Source organism: Stegodyphus dumicola, chromosome 6, assembly GCF_044657685.1.
Source record: "Stegodyphus dumicola isolate Sdum_Otavi_A_Nest chromosome 6, ASM4465768v1".
Classification (NCBI taxonomy): domain Eukaryota; kingdom Metazoa; phylum Arthropoda; class Arachnida; order Araneae; family Eresidae; genus Stegodyphus; species Stegodyphus dumicola.
Genome location: NC_140773.1, coordinates 166,121,945 through 166,143,942, shown reverse-complemented (window position 1 = coordinate 166,143,942; position 21,998 = coordinate 166,121,945). Strand labels below are relative to the sequence as shown.

At 34.3% G+C, this 21,998-nt stretch overlaps 1 protein-coding gene across 3 annotated transcripts in view; it reads left to right on the top strand.

Moving 5' to 3' along the window:
- The window catches only part of LOC118184571 (diuretic hormone receptor-like), a 413,066-nt gene extending 391,743 nt beyond the window's left edge, over positions 1–21,323 (top strand). For 2 of the 3 annotated variants that reach the window (XM_085819142.1, XM_085819143.1), the window contains exons 13-14: positions 14,698–14,739; positions 20,605–21,323. In XM_085819142.1, the coding sequence (XP_085675268.1) occupies positions 14,698–14,739; positions 20,605–20,880 (318 nt within the window). In that variant the 3' untranslated portion in view covers positions 20,881–21,323. The remainder of the gene's footprint in view (positions 1–14,697; positions 14,740–20,604) is intronic. The other variant, XM_085819141.1, reaches the window with a different exon arrangement.
- The last annotated feature ends 675 nt before the right edge of the window (positions 21,324–21,998 follow it).

The following is a 21,998-nucleotide window of genomic DNA, read 5'->3' as shown; positions in this document are numbered from 1 at the left end:
ATGCTAAGTTCAAATCCAATATATTGGACTGGTGCAGCCATCTACTGACAAGATAGTGAAATGCAAAGTGTTCTAACATTACTCCCTCACCAGTAACTAAGTTACGATACTTAAATTGCATTGGTAAGGTCAATAATCAAATAACGTGATCACTACATCTCATGATCAAAATGCACTTCACGTATAAAAGAATGAATTTCTAAGCTTGCATCTGGTTCTGAATTGTAAGGTTATAGCAAATTAAAATACAAATAATAATTAAGGTAGCTGGAACTTCAAGATATATCACTAATCTTTTTTGTTCCATGCTGGAAATCCACATAATTGTAGATACCACATTCAATATTCTATACATTCATTATTATATCTCAAAGTTAATATATGCATACATACTCCATATCTGGGCTTAACTGAACAATTCAATGACATGCTTTCAGTGACATGAAAATAGTTAACACCAATAAAAATCTGATCAGTATTACTAAAATTTTCACATTTCATAGCAGGTATTTTAAACACCAAATTCACTTTTCTTATTTTACTCACTCCTGACTGACTCAATGCAACACTGTCCTGAATATACACCTTAGCAACTAATATTCTTTGAAAATTATTAGTTTTCTGAAAAACAGGTATTAGTACTGCATTAAGCTGCAGCTGGATAGAAATTATATTTGCTCTAAAGCTCATATATGCCTAATACCAACATGATTAGAATACTACTTATTTACATACAGCTCAAATTCTTAATTTTCAATACTGCAATCTAACATTAACAAATTAGTGAAAAAGACATATCTCATAATACATAGATATATGTGCACTACACTATATAGCACTGAAATATTCTAACTGAAACAATAATTGTATTTTATAAGACAGCTTCTAAGGAGGTAATGCAGATGTTATGCCTAAGCAAAAACACACTGTATTCCAAAACACAATAATACCAACCCTTACAGCTATTACATGCATATAGAATTTGAAGCAAAAATTTCTAGAACAGTAAAAACAATATGGAAAGTATATCTGAATATATTCATGAACAGTAATATATTGCTCAATATCTACACCACTATGACTCTGGTATATTACAGAAGATACATAAATTAGAAATTATAAAATCAGTATACATATTTGTGAAGGAGATAAATACGATATGACATTAGCCTTAATTGGGGAAGTAGATCATGAATAATAATATTTGCAGTAACAAGAGATGAGTTGTGGTTTAGTTTTAAGTTCGAAACCTAACAGGAAGTTTTATTTCTCTACCACAACGAGTGTTTGTTGGGAAATTACTATGATGCATTTCCTTTGAGGATCCACCATTGGCATCATCGTCAAGAAGCTGATTCGGTAGTTCTGGCATGCTATCTGCATTCATAAGGTAAGCAGGTTTCAGCCTATCAATAGAGATGTTAACATCTTTTCCTTTAATATGCAGAGAATAATACTTATCATGTCTTTCTGCTACAGGAAATGGGCCATCATATGCAGGCTCTAGTGGTTTTTTCACCCGATCAACTCTTACGAACACATGAGTACAGATCCTTAAATCTCTATGCACAAAAACTTTTTGATAAGATTGACATGTATCTGCAGACTTCATTGGCTTTACTAGGGCCATTTGCTGCTGAAGATTGTACACAAATGTGTCAGGTTCAACGTGGACACTGGGTTTTTCAAAAAATTCACCAGGAAGCCTGATATTGGTACCATATACCATTTGAGCAACAGAATAGTTTGTACCATCTCTGATAGCAGCTCTTAAACCCAACAAAATAGTGGGTAGCATATCACTCCATTTTACATTATTGTGAGCTTTTATTGCAGCCTTTAGTGTCCTGTGAAAGCGCTCTATTTTCCCATTACATTGGGGATGATAAGGCGTTGTATGCAGAAGTTTAGCACCACAAATAGCAGCAAGATTTTTAAACATTTGGGAGGTAAACTGGCGACCTTGGTCAGTAACAATACACTGTGGCACTCCAAATCTGCTCACCCAATGGTCATAAAAAGCTTTACTCACCAGTTCTGCAGTGATCTCTTCTAATGGAACTACCTCCATCCAACAGAAAAATCTATTAATGCATGTTAGACAGTAAATTTTACCATTAGATGGTGGCAAAGGCCCAATCAAATCAATATGGATGATGCTAAATCTGGCATCAGGTTCTTGATATGTACCAAGGGTCGATTTGGTGTGTCTTGTTACTTTAACTTTCTGGCACTGCAGACAAGCTCTAGCCCAATCACTTGCTTGTTTCTTCATCCTGGGCCATACAAATCTGGCAGTCATCTGTTTTACAGTGGATCTGACACCAGGATGTGCAAAACTATGGATATGATCAAAAATTTTCTTGCGAAAACTTTGAGGTACATATGGGCGAATATTACTAGCTGAAGTATCACACCATAGGACATTTTTAGATTGTAGTACATATTCCTTGAAAATTAACGAGGTGTTACTTGCAATTAATTCTTTCAACTCAGGGTCATTCTGTTGTGCCTTTGCAATTTCTTCATAATCAATTAGAGATATCTCTTCAATTCTGGAGAGAGTATCTGCTACAATATTGTTCTTTCCACTAATGTGCTGTATATTTGTAGTAAACTGGGAGATGTACTGTAACTGACGCATTTGCCTAGGTGAAGCTTTATCATTCTTTTGCTTGAATGCAAAAATCAGTGGTTTATGATCAGTGAAAATTTGAAAATCTCGTCCTTCCAGCATGTATTTAAATTGCTTCACAGAGAGATATATTCCAAGCAATTCACGATCATATGTACTGTATTTTCTTTGAGGCCCATTCAGCTTCTTTGAATAAAATGCAACTGGTTTCCAGTTACCATCTTCATACTGTTGCAAAACTGAACCAATTGCCCAATCTGAGGCATCAGTGCACAAAGATAATGGACATTCAGACTTAAGATAACTTAAGAGGGCAGTATTAGCCAAGTCAGTTTTGCACTTCTCAAATTGCTTTATGCTTTCTTCAGTCCAAGGAACTTTACTTTTATCTTTTTTCTTTGCTCCCTTAAGCATTTCATGTAGCATGGCCTGGGTCTGCGCTGCATCTTTCAAGTACCTCCTATAAAAATTTACCATGCCTAAAAACGTTCTTAAGCCATGAAGAGTGGATGGCAGTTCATAATCAAGAACTTTGTTTAACTTTAACTTTGTTTGGCAGAGGTTGCGAACCAGAAGGCGTAATGAGATACCCCAAAAATTCAATTTCTTTAACTCCAAATACAGACTTTGACACATTTAAGCATAGGCCATATTTATCAAGCCTTTCGAAAATTAAGCTCAGATGTGTTTTATACTCATCCTCAGATGACGAGGCGATTAAAACATCATCAAGATAAGGAAAACAGAAATCAAGCCCTCGAAACACCTCGTGTACAAATCTTTGAAAGGTTGAGGGAGCATTTCGGAGACCAAAGCTCATAACGTTAAACTCGTACAGTCCAAATGGTGTAATAATGGCTGTTTTTGGTTTATCCTCCTCAGCTATGGGTATTTGATAGTATGCTTTGAATAGGTCTAATTTTGAGAAAATTGTTTTCCCACTCAAGATTAAATGAAAATCCTCAATCCTAGGAATCGGGTATCTGTCCGGAATAGTCTGCTCATTCAGACGTCTATAATCACCACAGGGTCTTAAAGTTCCATCTTTCTTTGTAACCAGATGCAGAGGACTAGCCCACTGTGATTTAGATGGCCTGATTATACCATTGTCTAACATGAACTGAAACTCTTGTTTTGCCAAATTCAGTGTCTTAGCATCAAGCTGCCGAGCACGAGAGTAAACTGGCTGTCCTTTTGTAGCAATATAGTGCTGGACCTTATGTTTCACTTTGGTGTTCAATAAATTGGGCTTCGTAATACCAGGGTACTTTCGCAACAGCTCAGAGAATTTTACAGAATTGCTCACTGTGCTAATCGCAGTATTTTCAGTTACTGACATTACATCACTATGTACAAACATATTTGTCACACCATCAATTAATTTTCTCTGGCGAATGTCAAGCAGTAAGTGAAACTGATTCAGAAAATCGGCACCTAAAATGCCTCTGTTTACTTTTGCTACAACAAATGGCCATTGGAATGGGCGACGTAGTCCGAGGTCCACGGTCAACACCTTACTTCCAAACGTTGGGATTTCAGTTCCGTTAGCTGCGTATAGCTTGTATGAAGTGCAGGTACTTTTAGATTTCGTATCAGCTGGAATCAAGCTGATATCTGCTCCACTGTCAATAAGAAATTTGATTCCTGTTTTTCTGTCTTTGATAAAAAGGCGAAATTTGCGGCAATTAATGTTTCCAGTAGCAGCAGGGCTTGCCGCTGATTCTATTGCTAGTTGCAGTTTTCCGGCTGCTTCCAACTGCAGAGAGGTTTGCATTTATCAGGGTAGCATTTTTTTCCAAATTTGAAATGGAAAAAACAGTATTTTCCATCTGGGTCAAAACGCTTGCGGGATCTGCTGCGACTCCTACTTCTTTGATGGCTTCGACTTCGTCGTCTGTCTCTCGTGTCTTGAACACTCAGAGTCGCAATTTGTTGCTCAAGTGAAGAAATTTTTTTAGCAACATATCATATGGGCCAGCTTCTTGGACCACACTCGCAAGCTCTATCCGGGGATTCATCTCAAGAATTTTATCGGCCATTGTGGCCAACTTAGCAGTACCTTCATCACTAACAATTAAAATGTTTTTTACTTGGTCTGGCAGTTTCTCCATCCATAAGGTTCTCAGAATTTTTTCAGACACATCATCAGCATCTCCAAGGGCACGCATTTTTCGGAGTAGTTGGCTGGGCTTTAGGTCTCCCAATTCTAGTCCAGTTAGCAATCGCTTGATGCGTTTGTTTTCACTTTCTTTAAAAGTGCTCAGAAGTCTTTCTTTAGCGGCTGAATATTTGTTTGGCGTGTCGTCTCGAATAATCTCCCAAATGTTTTCTATAAATTTGGGTTCAAGTTGTGCAACCAGGTAATTAAATCTTGTGTCTTCGGAAGTAATTCCACTGATTTTAAACTGTGCCTCTACGGTGAAAAACCACATTTCAGGTTTCTCTACCCAAAATGGCGGTATCTTAACACTCACTTTACTAGCTTCAAGTTTTGAAGTAGATGCAGATTCACTGTCCAATGGCATGTTTGCAATTTTAGTCAAACTAAAACATTAGCATTCCTAATAAAACACGGGTCACCAGATATTAGTTCAACTCATTGCAAACTTTTATTCATAATCATGAACAGCACTAAAAACTTATACAGAAAAAAATTACAGACGTCCACCTTCAGCACACCCAACACCAACACATGTCGTGAACGAAAAAACACATGGTCAACAAAACTCTTTAGTCAATGTTACAGTTACATATGAAAATTTAAAAACAATAACACAGCAAAACAAAAATGTTCTGAAAATTCACACACTTAATTTTAAAAAATTAAATGCACATTATTACAGTTATTAGCAATGACAAATAATTATTACACTTTTCTTTCATAATTTAAATTGATTTTTTTACCAATGTCTGGGCTATCACCAGGCCACTGAAATGCTAAGTTCAAATCCAATATATTGGACTGGTGCAGCCATCTACTGACAAGATAGTGAAATGCAAAGTGTTCTAACAGTACTTATCAATAAACAACAGATTAAATGATTCAAGAAAAATCTAAGTACATATTTTTCTTTTATTTTATAATTGTATACTTCAATTTTTGTTAAAAAAATTCGGTACTTTTCCGTTTTGCCGGCGCAAACCATAAAGTCGCCAATAATGGTTTAACTGATGCCAGACGGAATATCTTCGCTGGTAACCTTTTACGCCTCGGTTTCAAAACAAGTTGAAGCCATTTCTTATCAGATTGTTTCTTTCAATACTGGCATACAATAATATAGAATTTTTACACGATATTTAAATTTTATCCCCTAAGACAATTCACGGTAATTAAGTCAATTAGAACGCAATTACACCGCTCATCTGAAGGCGAAATCAAGTGTTAAATTCATCAATTCTAATGAGAATGCACTAGCGAAGTAAAGCACTGCGGTTTTACATAATTTCTGAGTAAGCTATTCGTGCGAATTGAAGTAATTCTTGCATTTAAACTTGTATTCCAAATTAAGATTTAACTTGAAATTAATGTAGATAATTACTGAGCGAATTAGATTTTAGTAGCGTAGTTTACGTGAGATGAGATCACTTGTGGTCACGTGATACGAACCGGCGAATCAGGATTTTGAACCATGAAATCATAGTAAATTCTTAAATTAATGTCTTTTTACAAATTTATTGTCTTTATTTATTGGCTTTTTACAAAATTTTAAACCATATTAAAATGTTTATGCCTTCAAAATAAAAAAAATTCTTAGAATTAACATTTTTTATGTGTATACTGTATGTTGTCGTCAACAAAGTCTGCTTGGCGAGATTTGCGCCGGCGAAACGGAAAAGTACCAAAAATTCATATACTATTTTTAAAAATTGCTGAGATAATTATTGTCACATATGTTTTAATGTTAATTATATTCTATACAACGTATTTTAAAGTATTTGAATTTAATAATATTCTAATTCTTTTAAATGTTGGATGATGGTTTTTAATTCGATATTCAATTTCAGTAATAATTTAATCTATTTAAACGTTGGCACAATGTTTTTATAGCGGTGTTTTTATTCTCTTCTTTGCTATATGAAAGTAATAACCAAACCAAAACCAAAAGTAATAACCTTACTTTAGTATTTTATACTCATAGTAAATGTATTTATTTACACTTGCCTGCCATCTTAAAAAACGGCATTTTCAACAAAAAATTAATCCATTACATCTAACGATATTTATTTTTTTTAAGTTTCGAATACTTTACTATGCATGAAAACAGCGTTTTTCAAGATGGCTGACGTTTGTAAAAATCGCGCCAACAATTGCGCCAACGTAAATCGCCAAAACTCCATGCAACTGTCTAACAAAGTAGCACCCATATTGTAAATATACTTGTATTGATATTATTTGGTATTTTTATTATTGTTTATAAACTGGAGGAAGAGATGTGATGTATATTTAAAATAACTTTAACTTTAATGGCGCTCATGCTATGCGATCCCGTTGTTGTGATGCACGTGTTACTGTGCTAGCTGAATGTCATGTGAACTGTTTAAAATTGTAATAATAAAAAGTTTTGAATTCTTGAGATATACTTATTAGTTGAGTCTTCTTTTAAAGTACAGAAGTAATTAAATTCAACGAACTACACAAGAAGTTACAGTTTCTTCTGACGCGGAAGTAATAAATTTGAATTCGAGTCGTTCCGGTGTTTATATGACGGCGAACACCGAGATTCACGAGATGAGTCATGACTTATGGTTTATTTTCAGAGGTCTTTCAAACACTTGCAGAAACTTTTCAAGCAATGATTCCTATTCAGTCCGTGCTTTTTCAACGATATAGAGGATAATTTCCAATTATTCCCAAATCTTACCGACCAGCAAAAATTAGTTTTTGCGAAACGACTTGTTGTGGGTACTGCTAAAACTTTTTTGTTTTCACAACGGAATCTCAATTCATACGACATGTTTAAAACAGTATTACTTAATGAGTTCTCCGATAAAAATTACGTCTATTGAAATTCATAAACAACTCGAAAGAAGAAAAATGCGCTCGAATGAAAGCTCTTTGCAATATTTTATCGCAATGCGCGAAATTGCGAATCGTGGTGACGGTGTTATCGACGAGGCTTCTGTCATTCAGTATACCATTCAAGAAATACTAGGTACCCCATCCGATAAAATTATTCTCTACGGTGCAAAATCATATTCTGAATTCAAGGAAAAGCTACGCACTTATGAATCTGTAGTTACGACTAGACATACAAATATCTCTCATCCATCAAATTTTAAAAATACGAATAATGGCCCCAGTCCTGGTACTGGAAGAAAAAATTCAGACCAACAACACGACACGAAATTTAATAATACTGGTCCATCTAAAACTAAACCACAAACTTGTTTTAACTGCAATGAGGTTGGGCACCTCTGACGGTCTTGTCCTAATCGTTCTCTTGGCCCAAAGTGTCTAACTTGTGGTCGTTTTGGGCATAAATCTATGAATTGCCGCCCCACTACATCAAATGAGACTTCCACTCCACCTGCTGAAGTAAATACAGTACAAATCTCTCACGGTAATATATGTAAAACTGTCGTTATACTCAATAGCACAGTTTCTGGATTAATTGACACTGGAAGTGAGGTCACATTACTGAACGAAAACACATGGATTCAACTTGGTTCCCCACCACTTTCAAATAATTCTGGAGTGTTAACTGGCTTCGGATTCTCGAAAATTCCTATTATTGGCTGTTTTCAAACCATTATCAACATTGATAACCAGGACTTTCCGGCTAATATTAGAGTTGTTCCAAATCATTCTATGCAATTTTCTCTTATTGTAGGATGTGACGTAATTAAAAATGCTAAATTAGTTATTACACCAGGCGGTATATATTTTTCAAAACCTCCCGAGCAATGCTTTGAAACTGCTCCTGAATCTTTCATTTTTGCAATAAATGACGATGTTTCAGCTTTTGATATTGGTTCAAATGTTTCCAAAGAAACTCGTGCTGCGGCAGAACGTTTGCTGAATTCTTATGTCCCAAATAAAACAAAGACGACAGATATTAAACTTAATATCACTCTATCCGATGATAAACCGATTTTTCACCCTCCTAGACGCCTTCCTTTTATTGAACGGGAAATTGTTGACAAACAAATAAATGAATGGTTGAAACTTAAAATTATTGAACCTTGTTCATCTCCATATACCAGTCAAGTTCTCGTGGTGCGTAAAAAAGATGGTACACCCCGTGTTTGCATCGATTATAGGAAACTTAATCGACTTTTAATTAAGGATCATTTTCCTCTTCCTCTTATTGATGACATTGTGGATAAACTTCAAGACGCGCAAATTTTTAGTACTCTTGACGACCTACGTAACGGCTTTTTTCATGTGCCAGTAGCGGACGAAAGTAAACCATATACAGCTTTTGTAACTCACAAAGGACAATTCCAGTTTCTTCGAATGCCATTTGGTCTTTCAAATTGCCCTTCCGTATTCCAGCGCTTTATAAATTATGTTTTTCGTGATTTAATTGTCAAAGGTTATGTTTTACCCTACATGGACGATGTAGTTATTCCTGCCAAAAACGAAAATGAGGCCATCCATCGTCTCAATCAAGTACTCAAAGTTGCTAGTGAATATGGTCTAGAAGTTAATTTTCGTAAATGTCAATTTCTTCACAAAACAATCGAATTTCTTGGACATATCGTTGAAGGTGGTAAACGTTTTTCTTCCCTTTCGAAAACAAAATCTGTAATTAACTACCCCGAACCTAAGAGTACGAAAGACGTCCAACGCTTTCTCGGTCTCACGGGATATTTTAGGAAATTCATCCCCTCATATTCTAGCATTGCAAAACCTCTTAGTGATCTCCTTTGTAAGGACATCCCCTTTCAATTTCATGCTGATCAGAAAGCTGAATTTCACAGATTAAAATATTTGCTTTCTCAACAACCAGTTTTAAGTATTTTTAATCAAAACAGTCCTATCGAAATTCATACCGACGCATCCATTGATGGCTTGGGGGCAGTCCTACTACAAAAATATATGAACGATAACAGCTTTCACCCTGTCTAATACATGTCAAAGAAAACATCGGACAACGAGCGTAAATACACCAGTTATGAACTCGAAGTCCTTGCAATTGTTGAAGCTTTAAAAAAGTTCCGTATTTACGTCCTTGGTTCACATTTTAAAATTATCACTGACTGCAACGTCTTTGTGCAAACTTTAAATAAAAAGGAACTCAATTCGAGAATAGCCCGATGGGTTTTATATCTCCGAGATTTTGACTACGAAATTGAGCACCGTACCGGCTCAAAGATGGCTCACGTGGATGCCCTCAGTCACAGTCCATGTTGCATGACTATCCAAGACAGTGTCCTCCTCCAATTTCGCAAAGCACAAGAAACCGACGCGCATATTACGGCTATTAAAGCACTCCTTCAAACAACGCCTTCGTATTATAACTTTCTCGTTAAGAACAATCTCCTGTACAAAAACGTCAATTGGCATTGACTTACTTGTGGTGCCTGAGGATATGCAGGCAAATGTCATTAAAACAGCTCACGAACGAAGCCACTTCGCCGTAATCCGCACTCAAGAACTTTTAAACAACGAATATTTTATCCCAAATCTGAATGAAAAAATTGAGCGGTGTATCCATAACTCATCCCATGCATCCTCAATAATCGAAAGCGTGGCAAACAAGACGGACTTCTGCACCCCATTGACAAAGACGACGCACCCTTGCACACGTACCATATCGACCACCTAGGTCCACTTGCCACCACATCAAAAGAAATACAAACATATTTTGGCAGTTATAGACTCGTTTACTACATTCGTGTCGCTTTATCCGACAAAGTCTACAGACGCAGATGAAGTTATCAGTCGGCTGGAATCTCAAAGATCAGTCTTCGGAAATCCTTCACGGATTATCTCTGATCGAGGCCCTGCATTCAAATCCACTGCATTTGCAAACTATTGTGACACACAGAGAATAAAGCACGTTCTTATTACAGCTGGCCTCCCACGATCGAACGGTCAAGTTGAGCGTTTGAACTCCATTATTATTGCTGTCCTTTCTAAACTCTCCATAACCAACCCTGAGCAATGGTACCGCCATGTTCCCGCCGTGCAACAAATTATTAATTCAACTTTTCAAGGTAGCATCAATTCCACTCCCTTTGAACTTCTCTTTGGGACTAAAATGAAATCGCAAAGCGACATAAACATCGCTGCTCTAGTCGACGAGGAGATCAAATCTGCATTCATTCAGCAACGTGACGATCGCCGTAAGGACGCAAAACAGCAAATCTCTAAAGTGCAAGACGAAAATCGCAGTACTTATAATTTGCGACGAAAACAGGCACAAAAATTTCAACTTCATGACCTCGTGGCTATCAAACGAACTCAGTTTGGCCCTGGTCTTAAACTCAAACAGAAATTTCTCGGACCTTATAAAGTCACCAGGCTCAAACAAAATAACACACATGATGTGGAAAAGTATGCATTTTTCGACGGACTATCCAAAAACATCCACTTGTGCTGAATACATGAAGCCCTGGTCCAACAACATTGAACGTATCACTTGATTTTTATACAACTGTCAGCATTATAGGTCCTCCTGAGTTTGGACAGATGACACCTGAGAACTTTCTAATATTTTTTTTCCTCATATCAACTTTTTAATTCATTCTGTCATACTAATGGTCTTTTTATTTTTAGTTAACTGCTGTGGTGTGTTTAATCTATTTTTTGCTCCATTTGTGTAAGTATCCTCAGCTTTGTATCTACAGATTATCTTTTTCATACCTATGTTACTATATTATAATATTTTTTTTAATTTAATGATACACTATGTTGCTTCAGGCTAGGTCGCCTGTCCGGTCATGATGGCCGAATGTGGGAAATGTTATGTCATGATATTCCCTAATCCCCTACTGTGTGACGTATGCAATGCATCAGCATGTTTTTCCCGCCTTCGGGAGAAGACGAGGATTAGCTGGCGAGCGGAGCAGACGTCGCTCAATCGCTCGTATACCATTTTCATTAATTGTAATCCTAATGTAATCTATATTTGTAAATAGTAATAAATTTGTGTTATCAACTATGGTCGTTGCCTTTCCCCACAGTAAAACATATTTTTTAATTAAAAGTTTTTTTTTTTTCATTTCAAAAGCAAATTTATTTTAATACGTATTAATCACATATTAGTGCGTATATACTGAAACAAAGTAAGAAGCTTAAAACAAATATTTCCAAACTTATTTTTGAATTGCTTTTGCTAATGTTTTAGATTCGGAACCAATTTTCTTTTCTTCTAGAGCCTCCTTTTTTTTTTTTTTTTTTTTTTTTTTTTTTTTTTTTTACAAAACTTTTTTTTTACGTATTCTACATGAACATATTTATCGTTTAAAAGCAAAATAGGTGTATTTTGTTCCTCTCTCAAAAGACGACAGTTCTAAAAATGATGCAATAGCCTGCTGATGATATTTTAATTCCTCCTTATTTTCTCATGTAGGCATGCGATGGTACAGTACTTCAGTGGTTTGTATGATAGGAAACAGATGTTTTCGAGATTTAAAAATAGTCTTAAAAAATGGGAGTGCTTTGCTTTCAAAAAATATGAATTAATATGAGTAAAGTATCTGTGCGCCTGCATGGATTAGGAAGCAAATTTATTGCAATCAGTCAGATATACGTAGAAGTAGGCAGAACTCCAGAATTTTACCATTCGGTCGTAGGTATAGTCCTGCACCACTAACTGTGGAGTTTCGCCTCATTTTAAAGAACAGGACTTTCATCTCATAGTGTCTTTGAGTGCTTCATTTGCCACGTAGACACCATGTGCTTAAAAAACATCAAAACTTGCTCCGAGATTCGAATCCGTGATCATCTGTCAGTCAGTCAGCGTCATTAACTACTATATCGGCTGGGTGGCATACAAATATACATGACATGAAGAAAACGTATCCCCGAAAATCACATGATTTCGGATTACATGATCATAAAAAGGACCACACGGCATCGCCCTGCAATCCACCAGCAGCACACGGAGTTCTCCGTCCATGCGCCCAAGTCTAAACATGATGCCAACATTTATTTCCAATCTTTTGGGATTTCTTAATATTTTGCTTTATAATTTTGCACGGTGTGTATAGACTTGTAGCGTTTCTTCTGGTATTTTGCTTTTTTATTATTATTATTGTTATTATTATTCTATCATGACTCTTGTGGGTTCCACAATAACTTTGCATGACCTCATGATATTTCCTTCGTTAGTTGCATAGTTTCACTTTTTATCTGACAGTCTCTTTGCAGTTAACTTCGTAATATTCTATTCACATCATTTATTGTCTCTTCCTGTTTGTACTATATTATAACCATTTGCTTTCATTCTTTCAGTGGGGATCCGACCAAGATCTCTATCAATATTTTGCAGATACTTCAGTATTTTGCGTATGTTTTCTCGCTGTTGTTTCGTTTTAATTAAAAATCTTTTAAAAGGTTCCTCCTTTTAAAAGGAATCTCATTTGGTTTTCTTCTGTAAGGCTGAAATTAAATATGTAATGGCAAATGACGTCCCTTTCCCCACATGCGCAAGTATCTATGTTTGAGATGCCCCTTTCGAAAAAGTGTGTTAAAAATGATCCGTGGCCTGTCGTATAAAAATTAAGAAATAGGTTTCTACTTACTTCTTCCTTGTTGACTTTTGAGATTAAGTCATGTAATCTTCTCCCTTTATTGGCACTCCCCGATGAAAATATACAGGTACAGGTTAAATATGGGGGACACCAGCGATGTACCATGGGTCAACTGGTAATGCCTTCCCATATTATTATGAAAATATACAGGGTTTCACAAATAAAAATATATCTTGATCAAATTTCAATGCAACACTTCTTTTATTAGCGTGTATGTAACATATTGCATAGTGGTGCATGTCATACTACTCTAAACAAGCCCACTGTGCCAAAACAAATTAAATTAGCGTGTTTTTCTCGATTTGTATATGCTTTTATTTAAGAAATCTTGTATTTTTCTACACAAAGAACATTTAAAAAAATATCGGTAACATAAACTGAAAGTGAATACCTTTGTTCACTAAAGATTTAAAATGAAATAATTAATTCTTTTTACTGCATGTTATGTTTCTGTTAAATTACTCATACAATATAAATTCTGAAAGAAACCTCCATCTTTGTTAACCGATAGCTTCAAAACTAAGAAACGAGTTTATCAATTATTTTTAGTATCCAAAGTACGTGATGCTATTAATATGTGCATATATTCAACGGATGTGTGTGTAATATATGTGTATATATGTGTTCAACGGAGAATAAGACTTATATTTCCCTCCAAGAATAATTCTTACTCTTGCTCGAAGCCTTGCTTGTTTACTATTGTTAGGAACTTGGTACTAATATCCTTTTACTATTTTTTAACCGTTTGATGATCCACCTTCTGAGAAGCCTACTATCCTCGAAGTATTACGTAAGAGTATCCTTACCTTGTCTGAAATATTTTCCTATGTTTCTGTAGCCATTTTACTTGAGCTAAATCAGGAGGATATTGTATGTTGTAACAGTATTCATTTTGTTCGAATATTCAACGAGAAATAAGCTTACTTTCGTTGCTTTACCTCGCATGGAAATGACAAAACTATACTACCACTTAGAGAACAAATTTGACAAATATACAGTTTTCAAAATAATATAATATTCAAGAATAAAAATTTACTTTATGTACTATCGACGCAATACCATTAAAAAATGTCAGATTCTTTATTGAACAATTATTTTAAATTACGTCCTCTTACATTTACGTTTTTTAGTACACAGTTTGCTGTTTGAAAATTCCTTAGTTTCCACTAACTGCAATATCATCTGTAAGGTTCTTGTACATTTCCTGTTCTCCAAATATTTTTTATCAGTTGACAATATCAGGTGTCTGTAAGATCATATCTAATGCTGATAGTTTCCTGTTAGTTAAGATAATAATTCATTATGAATAATGTCTAACAGTGGATGATTAAATAAATTAACAACTTTTCTTTTTTTAGGGTTTCATCGTTGCTGTTTTATACTGCTTTCTCAATGGAGAGGTAAGTTTTCATTCTCCTTAATTAAATTAACATTTTTAAATGGCAAAGGAATATTATAAAATGCATAGTATTATTCAGAAGAGATTAAAGAAATCAAGCTATGTTACAGAAATTAGTAGTATAGACAATAAGTTTACAAAATTTGCTGAATTTGTTTCCCTTTTTAATTAATTTATTGCCTCTCTATAATTTACTGCCTTTTCTAATCATTCCCTTCCTTTTCTAACGAATTCACTTCCAGAAAAGAAATTTGTTTTAATATGATTCATATTTTTGCCATCTTTCTAATTTTTAATTTACATCCAAATGTAATCTGCACAACCGAGTGGACGATGAGGTAAACGAGTGGGCGATGGAGTTTCATTTGAGGCGTTTGCCTCAAGTGAAAAATGGAAACGGGTTGCAAAATATAATACGTCAAATATAGATGTAAAATACTGAATAAAGCTATTTAAGGAGGTATAACTTTATAATTTGCCTTGGATATTAAAATCGATCAAAACGACTCTCGCCATTTTACTCCAATAAAGGCATTCTCGTTCGTGGAATAAGTTCTGCAAAACCATCTGCACGAATCATTTACCCACAAATGGTTCAGCTAGCATAGTTCTAAATTCTTTAGACCACTTCGGTATCTTCTTACAAATGAAAATAAAAGCAAATGTATATGGCAGATATACGAACTGCAGATAGCAAATGTAGTAAATCTCGGAATACAAAACAATTCAAGCAACTGTAATTGTTTAGCAATCAAATTTTGTACGTATATAAACTAAATATTAATTAGATGTTCTTCGAGAAGGAAATGCATATTATACACTCTGAAATTTAGTAACAATATAACAGAATTTTTTAATTTCTATTAGAAATTTTTAATTTCTGTTACAATATCTATAAATTTTGTATTCTCAAAATAAAGTAAATAAGGAGTAATTATTTCTGGAGTAAGGCGCATATGACTCTTTGATAAATATAATGTAATACCAAAGAGTCGTAATTTCTATTTTTGTACCAAAGATTCATTTTTTTTAATGACAGATATAGTTTGTCATGCCTTATGTCACCAAAGGACTACGTTTTGAGATATTTAACGATGCTTTGGCAAACCCTTTCTAATAGTGACGTTTTTCAGACGTTAATTCAGAAGTTAATATGCAAAGTTTGTATTACTTAATTTAGTTTTGCATACATTAAAATCTGTCCTTGCTGTTTCGTGTATTCACCAGAATCTGTAAATTAGAAGAGTTTAAAATAGTCTAAAAATTTAAATTAAGAGAATAAAGATTATCATAGCCATCAGAGCTTAAAGCAAATCGTACCCGACAGGAGCGGTATTTTCTTCGAAATAATAACATCCTCTTTGCTGTTGAATAATAATTAGTCCATAAAATTTACTGAACCAGGCGTTAGGATAAAAATTAGCCTGTGATTCTAATTTATGCATTATCCCCATGATTCCCACGACACTGGAAATAAATTCATATATTCCATATTTTGTACTTTTAGCTGAAGTCTTTAATAAATTTAAGTTCTACTATTCTGAGAATCATAGAAGTCAGGATTAAAATTCGTTTTCCAGTCTTGAAATTAGCTTTGCGTAGCTTAGGCCAGTTTGATTTTCACCTTTGAACAGATTTCTTAGAAGGGATGGTATAGACGTTAATTCATCATCATACTGCATGATCTATGTAGTCTTAATTCTGAATATTAAGAACGAGTGTTTGAAAATGTGACTTTATATCCTGAGAGATCCTTAAGTAGATGCGATTTTCAGGGTAGGTTAGTTAGCTACTGCAAAGCAAATGGCAGGTTTCACTAGACATTATATTTATGTTTTGATAAATAGAGATAAAGGAAGTTCATGTATTTGGAAAAACCCTATAGGGCCCCTATAGGGTCCTTCTTAGGTAGCATAAAATTAGACCAGATCTCTAAACGACAAGTAGCGAATTCGCACTATGTCTTGTAAGGAACACAGAGACAGAAAAGTATGTAAAGGACCCTTTATTCATCCAAATAAGGTTTAGCTGACGACTCCAGCTCGTGCTTACGGGAACCAATAGTTTTAAATCAAAGATGACGAATGAATAAAACTAATGAAATTTAAGTATAGCCTAACGGCTTCACAGTATAAGCTAGCTCTGACAGAGCTCGGCGTAAACAAGCCTAATGGCGAGAATAAGTCAACGCCGCAGAATACCGATCCCTGGAAAATCAAAGTTAGCAACGTGGCCTTCAAGCAGGCAGTACACATTCTGATTTTACTCTCGAAAACCTTCCTTTAAATGCTTTCTTCTTTCTACCTAATTTGAATATCGCGAGAGCTAGAAATTTACATTCTGGCAGGGAAATGGAAACGAGGCTGATAGAAAAGGAAATTAACATAAAATCACGTGTTAGAAACTTAAATGATACTTTACAACACTTTAAAGAGAACATTTAACGAGAAATCATAAAGAAGAATTAGGCAATAGTTAATTAACAAAATTTCTGTCCTACTGCCGTGAAAACAAAATAAATTCACTTGATGATACAAAAAGATTTATATGAAAGTAACCTTAACCAATTTTTTTATCGGCGCTATTAAGACAATATAACATGAATTTATAAAAAAAAAAGAAATTATAATTTAAGTTAATAGTTCAGTTGCAAACCAAATAATTATTAGAAATGAAAATTTAGTTCTTATGAATGGATTTGAATTCCTGAAAGTGTGCAGTGATTTATAAAGAAATCAAAATTGTAAAATAGCCTGATTGTCTTCTGGTAACTGAGTGTATCTTCAGACAGTTCTAAATCTAACGCTGGGTTGTCTTTAGAAACGATCCTGTCATAATAATCTTTGCTGTCAGATCTGAGATATATGTAATATTAAGCTTACTATTTGAGTCATATGACAGTTCACATACAAAAGGCATTGCATTTCCTTTAATATAGCATACCAAGGTCCTTTTGAAAACTGAATCTGTAGATAACCTGTCCTGTCATGTTAAATAGTATAAGAGAAGAAAGCAGTGATAAGTAGGCTTATTTTATGGTGGTTTTTATTGGAAGGCTATTGCTTATTAATCTAAGAGACATTTTTAAAGGCCCTCTCAAAACATTTCGGGATAACAGCTGTTTAGTGCAGGTTTCTGCTTCGTGACACGATATAAAGCAGCAAATCACCCTGAATCCCTTTTGAAGTTACAATGTAAAAAAGAAACTAGTTCTCCTTAACAAACTGAAACACTAGCAAAAAAAAAAAAAAAAACTCCCATTCAAGTTGCTAGCTTGATGCTCATTGGGTGAAAACCATGTGAAAACGCACCATCTACAACTTTTTATGAAAGAGCGAAAAAAATCGCGCGCGTTTCTTGCAGTGTTCGTCCGAAACAGATGCATGTTGTGACAGAGCCCTGAAATTTTCATCGATAACAAAAGATTTAAAATAACTGAATTCTTGAGTAGTATTTGATTACAGGATAAAAATAACGATTATTTAAACATCCTCTTTCCGCCTTTAAAAGAATAAAAAATAGCGAGTGTAAAAAAAGGCCTTTTTCCGCCTTTAAGAAATGGACAAAAATTAATCTGAAAAGAAAAGCAATCAAAAGTATTTTTACGGTAAACTACAATGCACATATTAGTTTTATTTATGTGTAATTAAAGGTAAAGAAAATAAAGAGAAACAATAGGTTCAATTATTCTCTTTGTAGTTTACTTTTATTTAACAACTTTATTACTTTAGAGATATATATATCTTTCCTTTTCGTTTAGGTTTGAAAAAGCTTTTAAAGATTATTTCCCTTATTCTATCTGAAGACATTTCCATTAAAATATATACAATAACTTTTTTCCACGATATTTCCCTTTCCCATTAGTTACAAAATTTCTAAGATTCAGTTAAAAAACGAAAGCATATTTCATGATAATCTTCCTCAAGGAATCGTCAGTATATTTATCGTTTGGGTTTCCTGACCAATCTAAATATCCGCCAAAGAAATAATAAATGTTGAATCATTCCTCAACATAAAAACAGCAAAATGGCTTTAAAAAGACGTTTTGAGAAATGAGACATTAAGAAAATGTCTCTGCTATCATTTCAGGTATGATTCATGTTTATTTTATGACTTATGACTTACTTTTTTCTGGTCATTAACTACTAAAGAGTTTTCACCAGTAGATCGCATTAAAGTGCACTAGGCAAAGATATTTTCAAATAAATGGTACTAGGGAAGTACCAACACCCGTGGGCGAAGAAAATTCAGCTGCGTGAGCAGGCATATCTTAATACTTAAGAAAGTAGGCGTTCATCATAAAAATTGTGCAGTGGTAAGCAATGGCATTAAATTGAAGCATGCAGGCAGGTTCAGTGAGTTGTATGGCAAATGCAGGTGGTGAGTGCAATATAGCTAGTAAGAATGCAGGATAAGCAATAGTGAAACATCATGAAAATAGCGCGAAGACAGTTTGAAGCTGTGAATGGCATAAGCGTTCAAAGTCCTTCAGAAGTATGCAGTAGCTAGATAGGCCGTAAAAAGTTCAAAAGTTCGTAGAATCATACGATAAGGTAAAAATTCATACAAAATAATTTAAAAAATGAAATAGTGACATAAAAATCTTGAATAAAAAATTTTCTTGATTAACATAAGATGCAACACAAATAATAGGATAGAGTCCAATTTCAGAGTTCAAGTAAATTTTAAAATTAAAATTCACAAGTTACCACCATGACGAATTGTGATGAATTGTCCTTGGGCGTTTGACAGTGTATTCAATGGTTGTATCATAATCCAACATTTGTTTAATTGCGTTATACTGACTATGCTTCATCTTCTCGAAGAAGTTGGGAGCTGTCATGAATATAAAGTTATGCACAGATGGAATATCCAGGCCGTTATGAATTATAGAGTTTCTCACGTACCAAGGTGCATTCAAAATGCTACGTAGAATTTTATTTTGAAGTATATCCAATTTTTTGCGCTCAGTTTTATTCGCGATTGCCCATGCCGGCACTGCACATAGCATGATCGGTCGAATTAGAGATATGTAAGGCATTTTCTTTATTTTTAGACTGAGCTTCGATTTTTTGCCGATAATAGGATAAATTGCCATGTAGGCTGCATTTGCTTTGTTTAAGATATAAGAAATATGATCTTTGAAGTTGAGAGACTTATCTATGTAAACACCTAAATATTTATAGGAATTAGCTACAGGGATTAGAGTTCTATCTAAGTAGATATCAGTATTGACTCTTAATTTTGTTTTGTATCTCCGATAGAGCACAATACAACATTTAAAGGCGTTGAGCTTAATTTTCGAAGTCTTGCACCAGTGATTGATCATATTGAGATGCATTTGTAAATTACTTAGAGCGAGCTGGGGACTTCTGGATTCAGTCAGTACTACAGTGTCGTCAGCGTATTTGAGTATTTTCGTGTTGAATGGGTGCGGGAAATCATTTATATAAACATTATAGAGCCGGGGGGAAAGAACGGATTCTTGCGGGACCCCGCTACGAATTCTTTTTCTGACAGATAAGGCGTCACCGCAGCGAACTTGAAAAGTCCTGTTTTTCAGATAGGAACTAATGAGTTTTACGAAACTGTTTGGAAGCATAAAATTATTCAATTTATGCAGGAGGCCTGCATGCCACACTCTTTCAAAGTCGAGATAGCATTGATTCATGTTTAAAAAATGCTTCCAATAATTACTTTTTAAACATATACAAATTATGCTGACTAAAATAGTGCTTAGCTACAGAGGCAGCCGAATTATCCCACATCGGTTGCTTAAATTATCTTATTCATTCTCTTAAGCTATTACGAATAGCTTACGAGAAATTGTATGCATATTTAATTATTTTTTCCTCTCTTCGTATAGGTTCAGAACTCGTTTCGCCATCGGTTTGAGCGATGGAAGGTTCGAAGAGCTATCAACAGAGGTCAGCACCAGACACTGAGTTGTCGTTCTTCTCCACATGATGGTGAAAAGTTGTATCGTAATCGAGGCGTTAGAGATAGCTGCACAAGTTTTGCCACATCCACTTCATTCATAAACTTTCAGTCGGGGCGTTCTCCATCAGTTCCCGCTGTAAATCGTTTTGATAACTGTTCACCTGTACTGGAAACAACTCCAGTGAAAGACGATATTGTGTAACATCAGCAGAATTTTATTACCATTTCATATGTAGATTTCTGTAATCATGTTGTAATTCCCTGACTAAAAGTGTTTGAGTCAAGTAATATAAATGCGTACTGCTATCGTACAATTCTTTCTTAATTTATAGTGAGAATTTAGGAGGTATTTCCAAGTAACATTATCTAAACATTTTAACCTCCTTAAGTTAGTAGCCCTTGAGGGCTTTGCCATAGGTTACCAATACACTTAAACATTTTCAAAACATAGTGAAATTTAGTTGTTCGAATTCAAAACTATTATTTCTTTCAAAATCTGAAAAGAAAAGCAATCAAACGTACAGACAAGAAGCTAGATTTGTGCGCCGTTGAAAGGAAAGGAAGAAAGGAAACTAAATTTCTAAATCTTTGCAGTTAATGAAAAGTTTTAAAGATACGTTTTTGATAAACAAAAAACATCATTGAAGCGGTATAATTAGTATCGTAATTAATATAAAAAAATTCTTAACTAACTTTGAAGCATTTTTTATAATTTAAACAAAACAAAATTATTAACAATGTTATCAAAATCTAATCGAATATTTAATTCATATCCTATATAGTAATAAAGATGTTTAAAAATTCTCTTTGACCAAGTGAAGATTTTAGAAAATTTTTATTATTATTTTAAGTGTGCTGAATCTTCTTTCATAGCAACTATCAAAAATATTCTTAATAAAACTTCTAAATTTGGCTAGTATTGAAATAAGCTGTATTTATGACTTAACTCTGAAAGAACTCAATTGCAGTTGTTTTAGTATTTAGAATAATTGGAGCATTATAGTTTTAAAAATATATATTTCTGATGAAATTTCTTCAGCATTTATGTCATTTGGATATTTAAGGGCCAAGATAAAAGCTGCTTTTTTTTATGGAACTAAATCAAACTGCATTAATTTCTCACCAGTTAAAAGATTAAAATCGAAACATATCATTTTTAATTTTTCATATTTCTGTTCTATTTGTGAGATCGACACATCTATCACTTCTTTCATTTCTGTAGCGAAAGAAAAAAAATTTCTGAAACCTTATATCTCTTATTAATTGATTTTTAACTGTCTGGTTTGATTGGTTTTGATCCACCTTCTTTCTTTTCTCTTT